General features: G+C 41.6%; 1 protein-coding gene across 1 annotated transcript in view; it reads left to right on the top strand.

Moving 5' to 3' along the window:
- The first annotated feature begins 6,267 nt into the window (after positions 1-6,267).
- Cerkl (ceramide kinase like) overlaps positions 6,268-7,218 on the top strand; it is a 103,499-nt gene continuing 102,548 nt past the window's right edge. Inside the window, exons 1-2 of the mRNA XM_033756339.1 lie at positions 6,268-6,321; positions 6,859-7,071. Coding sequence (XP_033612230.1) covers positions 7,044-7,071 — 28 coding nt within the window. The 5' untranslated portion in view covers positions 6,268-6,321; positions 6,859-7,043. The remainder of the gene's footprint in view (positions 6,322-6,858; positions 7,072-7,218) is intronic.

Below are 7,218 nucleotides of genomic sequence, written 5' to 3' on the forward strand. Positions count from 1 at the left end.
TTCCTTTTAAACAGATCTTCAATCTGAGTACAGAAAATATGATATTCTGACTTGGTGGGATTCTAGGATTTGTTCTATTTTTTTTTTCCTGTAACTATTGTAGGGACATATGGCTCTCTACCTTTTGGGCAACAGGAACCAGAGTAACAGGAACATTCTGAGAATAACCTCCACTCAGCATGAGAAGGAAGCAGTCCCTGTACACCTTGACAAGATGCCCACTCAACACCAGAAATAACTGAGAGATGGAAACAACTACTCACCTTACTCAAGGATATGTGAGCATGGAATAAAATAAATATGGCCAACTGTTAGGACTCTCTCTCCTCTGCTTACCCATAAGCCATGATATGTTTATCATATTCTGAAATGTTTAATATCAGAAGTTAATACAAATTCAATTTTTAAAGTTTATTTATCGTGCATGGAGCATATTTATTATCTATTTATTGAATGTTGTTTCAGGGACAAGAATTTTACACTTTTCTTTAGTCAATTTTTGTAGAAAAAAACATTCAAAAACAATCTAGAACTTTCTAAAATTCTTTAAGAAAAAGATTTGTTTCTCTACAGAAGTGTGTGCTATCACAACATTAACTTTTGTGTGTAAAGTTTTTGTTTACACATAAAAATGGAAACTTCCCTAATAAATAGATATGCCCTTTCTGCATTTGTGAAAGGTCAGGGTTTTTGAGATCTTGGCTTTTAAGGTGACTACACAGGTTGTAGTGATCCATTCTGGCTTTTGAGTGAACTTGTCAAAAATTGTAAACTTCTGACTTAGTGATTCCAATGATTGCAATAATTAAGTTGTGTGCATACAAGCATACTGATGTGCAAGTTTTTTTTAACTAACATATGAAGGATTGAACCCAGGGCCTCATGCATGCTAGACAAGAACTATTACTGAACTATACCACCTAGTCCCTATTTATTTTATTTTCAGTCTTAATAAATTGCCCAGGCTGGCCCCACACTTGCAATCTTCCTGCCTCAGCCTCTCCTATATGTATTTTACTTTTTAATTCATTTCTACAAATATGGTTTGTCTGTTTGTAGCTGTTACTCCTGAGAAACTATCTTTAGTATATGTGGAAATTATGTTTGCAAAAATACGTGTGTTACTATCGCCTATTTTAAGTGGCCTATGAATTATTCTGTAATATTTGCATGTTTCCCAAATACACCCCTAATTGAAACTTTTTAAAATTATTTTTTCCAAGGGCTGGGGATTTAGCTCGGTGGTTCTGCTGCCTGCCTCGCAAGCTCAAGGACCTGAGTTCAATCCCTGGTACCAGAAAAATAAATAAATAAATAAATATTATTTTTTCCAGAATTATACTTTTGGGACTTTAATCTTTTGTGATTTTAAGCTTTAGGAGTTTTGATCTTTCGGGATTTGGGCCCAAACCTAGTTCGTATATATAATATACTGATGCATAAAAACTGTTTTCAAAAACTTTCTTGAAGCTTTCAGAACGTGTTTTTCTTGCTGTACTTAGAGCTTGGGTTTTATTAACACGGAGGTAAACGGTACAATGAGTGATCAAAATGTATAGTGAATTTTAAAATTTAAAATATTTATTACAGTAAAAGACACATTGCCATTCATCCGCCTAAAACACTCCCCCTTGCTTCATCACATTTATCCAACCATTCTTGCCACTTTCTGAAGCCATTCCGCAAGTCCTCTCTGGTGGCTTTTGTTGATATCGTCAGTGGTGGGGCCAAGTGCCATCCCCTGGGAAGGTGGGCTTGAAAATCCATTAGTGTCTACTCAGCAGCCTTATTCACTGGATACGGCACCATGTGACTCCAGGCATTTTCACAAAGTCAAAGTTGTTTCCTACGCAAGGTAAGCAGTTTGAATCAGTTCAGGTCATAGAGGCAGCCACAATAGGACGACTAAAGACATTCACCACAAGAGACTTTGGGAACTCTTCAGAAAGTAGCAAGAGCAATGGAAGAAGTGTGTTCAAAGTGAGAGGGAGCATTTCGAGGGTTGTTAATGTCGATATGTCTTTTCCTGCAATAATTTTTAAAAATATAAGCATCCACTGTATTTTAAAATCACATAAGAAACTCAGTTTAACAACATCTAATCACTTTATACTACAAAGCAATTTAGTTAGTACCATAAAATAGAGTCTCTATCCCTGGTTCTTAGAAATCCAAGTCTCACCAAAAGACCATGAAAATCTCTCTGCTATTGCTAATGATGTCTTCAGAAAGCCATTAAGCATGCTGCCAAACCAAAACATCAAGGCTTCCAGGAGAAGAAAGGCAAGTCCCAGGGAAACAGGCTGATGTCACAGCCTCCAGAAGCTGGGGTCACCTTCTCAGTGCCTCAGTCAGAGGCAGATGAATCGATAACCAACAGAATCATTGCAGTGGCACAAGGGATAAGGATGTCCCATTCCAGTCAGGACCAAGTGCTATAAATGTGAACTTTGGCCAGTGGATAGTTAATTAGGCATCACTTGCTTTTATCTCCCAAAGTCGGTGAGCATCAAAGTTTGTAATTTGTGTGACAGATGATTGAGTGTTTATGTTATCACATTACCACCAATGTTCTTTTTTCAAACACCAGTTTACAAAATATATTTTATAAAGCATGGTCACTTGAGGTGGAATAAAATCCAAACTCACACCAAGATCTGTGAGATCTCATGTGATCTGATTCCTGGTTAAATCTGCTTCTTAAAATGCTGTGTCCTACCACACAGATCCAAGGAAGACAAGTTCATTTTTTTTTCAGGGCCCCGTTGTTGCTGTTTACTCTGCTTGAAACATTTTTCAAGTAAGTTGTTGCATAATTATCCAAAATTACCTTCTTATCCCACTGTACACATTATTTTTTCAATTAGCCTTATTTATTTATTTGGTAACAGGGATCGAACTCAGGACCTTACACTTACAAGGTAGGTAGCAGAACCACTGTGCTAAATCCCTGGCCACAGTATACCCTATTTTTGAATCCATCAAAAACTTTCTGTCTTTTTCAGGAAAATGTGGCTTTAATTCATTAAAAACTCCTAGAATTTCATTAGCTGGAAGAAATGACAAATGCAGAAAAATGACAAATTTTTAAATTCAGGTTTTTGTTAAAGTATTACATATCTAATCCCTTTCTTAGAATTTGGACTTCTTGTGAGTAGGTGATTTTTTTGTTTTGTTTTGTTTTGTTTTTTTTAATGGTAATCATGGTTTAGGGGATTCTTTACTTTTAGCATTTTGTCATTTGAGATTTTAATCTTTCAGGATTGTGATTTTGGGGATATTAATCTTTAGGGATTTTAGATTTTATGGATTTTGATCTTTTAGGATTTCAACATTTGAGATTAAAGCACTTGGAACTATGTGTTTTGCGATTATGATTGGTACTTATATGACTCACTTATGGGACAAATTTTCTTCAGAAACTGGGGGTGGGGTAATTGGAGTATGTTAGCTATTGTTATTATTATTTATTTATTTATTTATTGTGGCACTGGGAACTGAATTCGGGTCCTTGTGCTTGCAAGGCAGGCAGTGGAACCACTAAGCTAAATCCCCCACCCAGTTGTTATGTTTTTTAGACCAAAGTCTTATGTATTCAGAAAGTGGGCTTTTGGAAAGTGATTGAATGATACGGACACTAGGTTCCCATGCTGTTAGAATATGTGGCCTGGTTGGAAGAGGCAGGGGTGTGGCCTGGAAAGCTCCATTCTTGTCCCCAGGTCTTTTCTTTCCCTCTGTGTTTCTTGGCTGGGGTGAATTGAATGGTTTCCTTCTGTCCACATACTCTAACATTAACTTTTTTAATAAGAACAATGCACTACTTAATATTTACTTAGGTTTCTTATATTCTACTACTGTACTAAGTGCATTAACTCATTCAATGGGGAGGCTAGACAAAAATAAAGAAGTAAATATATTAGAGATAATAATTGTAAAGAAACATAAAGTAGGGCAAAGAGATTAGGATAGCCTGTGATGTTTGCTCTAACCCCCAGGGGCTAGACTTTGCAAATGAAATTGAGTTGAGACTTGTGTGGGCAGATCCAGTGCAATCTCCAATTTCCTTGTCAGAGGGAGAGAGAGAAAACCCAAAGCCAGAGAAGGACAGATGGTGTTAGGATGGTTGCTGAGAGAAGATGGTAAACTAGTGGTTTGGAAGAGGGAAGAAGAGGCCACAAGCCAGGAAATACGGGCAACCTCTAGGAGATGGGTGAAGCAGGAGATGAATTCTTCCCTAGTCTCCAGAAGGAATGTAGGTTTACCGACACCTTTATTTTAGTCTGGGGAAACTGGTTTTGGATTTTTGACCTTCAGCAATGTAAGATAATACATTTGTCTTCTTAGAAGCCGTGGAGTTGTGGTAATTTTGTTCTAAGAGTAGTAGGAAATACACACTATGTTACAGGATGGCAGATTATGGAGGGTGCTCAGTAAGAAATAGCCTCTTGAAGTGGCCCTTAAGCAGAAAATGAAAAAGTGAAGATCTGTTTGGCTGTGAGGGTGGGGATTCTAGCAAAGAGAACAGTAGGGCCAATGCTCCGAGAAAGGATCAAGCTCAGTGTATCTGAAGATTTGTGTGGGTGAGCAACGGGGAAAAGGGTCAGCAAAGGAGACGTCATCAGAGATCAGATCATGCAGAATCTTGTGCCCTGCTGAGCATTTTGAGTGTATTCCAAGAGGGAAGGGAAGTTACTGGAAGGTTATGGTCAGGGAGTTGTATACTCTCGTTACCACACAGGAGCGGTGTAACTGCTAGATGGAAAACAGCAGTGGACTGGAAGTATCTGTACAGCCAAGGAGAAAGCACAGAGAAGGACACTGTTCGCTGAGAGGTGCTGAGGCCCAGAGAGAATGAGAGAAGGCTGAGAGGTGTCTTGGAGCATTTTAGAGCCACAGTGGGCAGAATGTGCCCTTGGGTTAGATATGAGATTTGAGACAAAGAGACAAGGATGATGCTAACGATTTTGATGATTTGATCTGAAATGTTTGGGGGGAACATGTTTGTGATGGAAACATCATCACGTTTCTGGTGCTTATTGGACAGCTGGAGGTGTTGGGAGGGAGGGAGTTGAGCATCACACCCAAGAGTGACTGGGGCTGACAACAACCCTTGTGGAGCCCTGAGCATCATGAGGTGTGATCGAAATTTACAGTGAATGGTTAAATACACATTTTATTACAGCAAAAGGCATATTGCCACCCTCAAACTACTCCTTCTCCCCGTGAACACAGCTATCCCATCATTCTTGTGACTTTCTGAAACAGTTCTGAAAGTTCTCTTTCATGAGTATCTTTGCAAAGTGTGGCGAAGAAATACAGGGGATGCTGCTGCCTAGGGTGCTCGGGGGACAGGCTGGGCCCTAAACTTATTATGGTGCATCCTCTTCCACCCTGCTCAACAGGTCTGGTGCCAGGCAGCTTCTGCCTCTTCCTCAAACCCCAAATGACCATGAGAGTCAACTGTTCTAAATTAATTCAGGACACTGAAGTATTCATGACAGTGGAGCTACAGATACTCAAAAAGAGGGATTCTGAACAGCTTCCAAAAGTGGCAAGAACCATGGGATAAACGTGAGGAGGAAAAATGGCAAAGTGTGATTTACTGTAATTAATTTAAAAATTTAAAAACATTTTTCCTACTTTTCAATCATACTGCACTTATAAAGTGTGGATCTGGCTGTGTGTGTGTGTGTGTGTGTGTGTGTGTGTGTGTGTAAATCCTGAAGACCTCACTCCGGGGCACTGCAATCTTTAGAGTTGTGCGTGAGGACAGGTTATCAAAGCAAAAATCCTTGCTACTTGCTGCTTCTTGCTTTCCTCCTACTTACTATTCCTGCTCCGAGACACTTCAATGTTTTTGACTCCTGGCCAGACTGAAGCTTGAAAACAGCGACATTTCCCTTTGCGAAGGTCCTGAAAACGTAGCCATAGCCTTGACCTACTTTCTCTGTCTCTCAGGGAGCTTTTAAAATGCCCAAGCCAGCGCTCCACTCCTGTGGATGGCCCCGGGCATCTCTGCCTGCAAGATGCAGACTCCAGGAGTGCCAGTCATCCTGCCCCACCGAGCCTCTGCCACCAGTGACCGCGGAGTGAGCCACCTGAAGCCTGCGCGGGGCTTAGCAGCCGCTGTATTTCTGCTCCAAGAAGCAGCTCACTGCCGTCAAATGGAGCAAAAGCTTTCCCTGGAAGCCTGGGTGCTTGCTTTCAGAGCAGGAACCAGTATAGAAACCTTGCTCAACTACACAGAAGCATGTTACGTTTGAAAGGGATTTGGAGAGGCCTACAAACCCTCTGAGCAGACAGCCTGGAGAACGTCTGCTGGTCAGCTTCTCTTTCTGACTTGAGTGTGGGGTAGGGAGAGGGGGTGAAATGCCTACATATTTGATGGATTGTGGGCCTAGCTTCACAGTTATGAATTTAACTCACTCTTTAACTCCTGTTTTTTTCCTCAGAATTATAATGACCTTGTTTAAAAAAAAAAGTCCCATGCTTTAACCTCCCAGTCTGCTCCTTCGCAAATTGTCAGCTCCCGGTGTTAAATCACTCAGAGCACGATATTCTCGGTCTGAGCTAAACACCAGAGTCACCTGCGAAGCTTAAGCCTATCCTGACGTTTGAGTCCCACCCCCATAGTTTCCGAGCTAATTGTCTACCAGTGTGGCCAGGACAAATTGGATTTTAAAAAGCTCCCCAGGTAACTCTAATATGCAGCCACAACTGAAAACCACGGGTCTCTAGCCTTGTGCTTTCCAAATTAACAGCTGATTTCAGGAATGTCTGGGGCTTTTTCTCCAAAAGACTTTACTTGATAGCGGTGGCCGTTTGGGGAACAAGTGCTTCTGCTCGTTATCTCCCCAGGAATGCCAGATCCCGGCAAAGGCGACAATGCACGAAGCCACTTTGATTTAATACTAAAAGCAGCCCCTGCAAACCTGCGGATGAAACCACAGGTGTGGCTAGGTGAGCCCCACTCCACTCCAGCAGTGTGAAGATCGCGCCCCAGGAGACGAGGCGGGCGCCCGTTAGCCTTTTAGAAATGCTGTATGCGGGGGCCCTCTGCAGAGCTTTTCGGTAAGAATCTGCCTTTTCCCCAGTCGCCCGGAGGATGCACACCCGAAGTTTGCAGCACGCCGGTTGGACTCCGTGACCACAGCGAGGACTTCTGAAAAGCCCGAGCCCCGCGGGTCCCGGGAGGCCCCGCCCCAGGCTCGGCGGGGA

Source organism: Fukomys damarensis, unplaced genomic scaffold (assembly GCF_012274545.1).
Source record: "Fukomys damarensis isolate Sample0158 unplaced genomic scaffold, DMR_v1.0_HiC HiC_scaffold_26, whole genome shotgun sequence".
In the NCBI taxonomy this organism is placed as follows: Eukaryota; Metazoa; Chordata; class Mammalia; order Rodentia; family Bathyergidae; genus Fukomys; species Fukomys damarensis.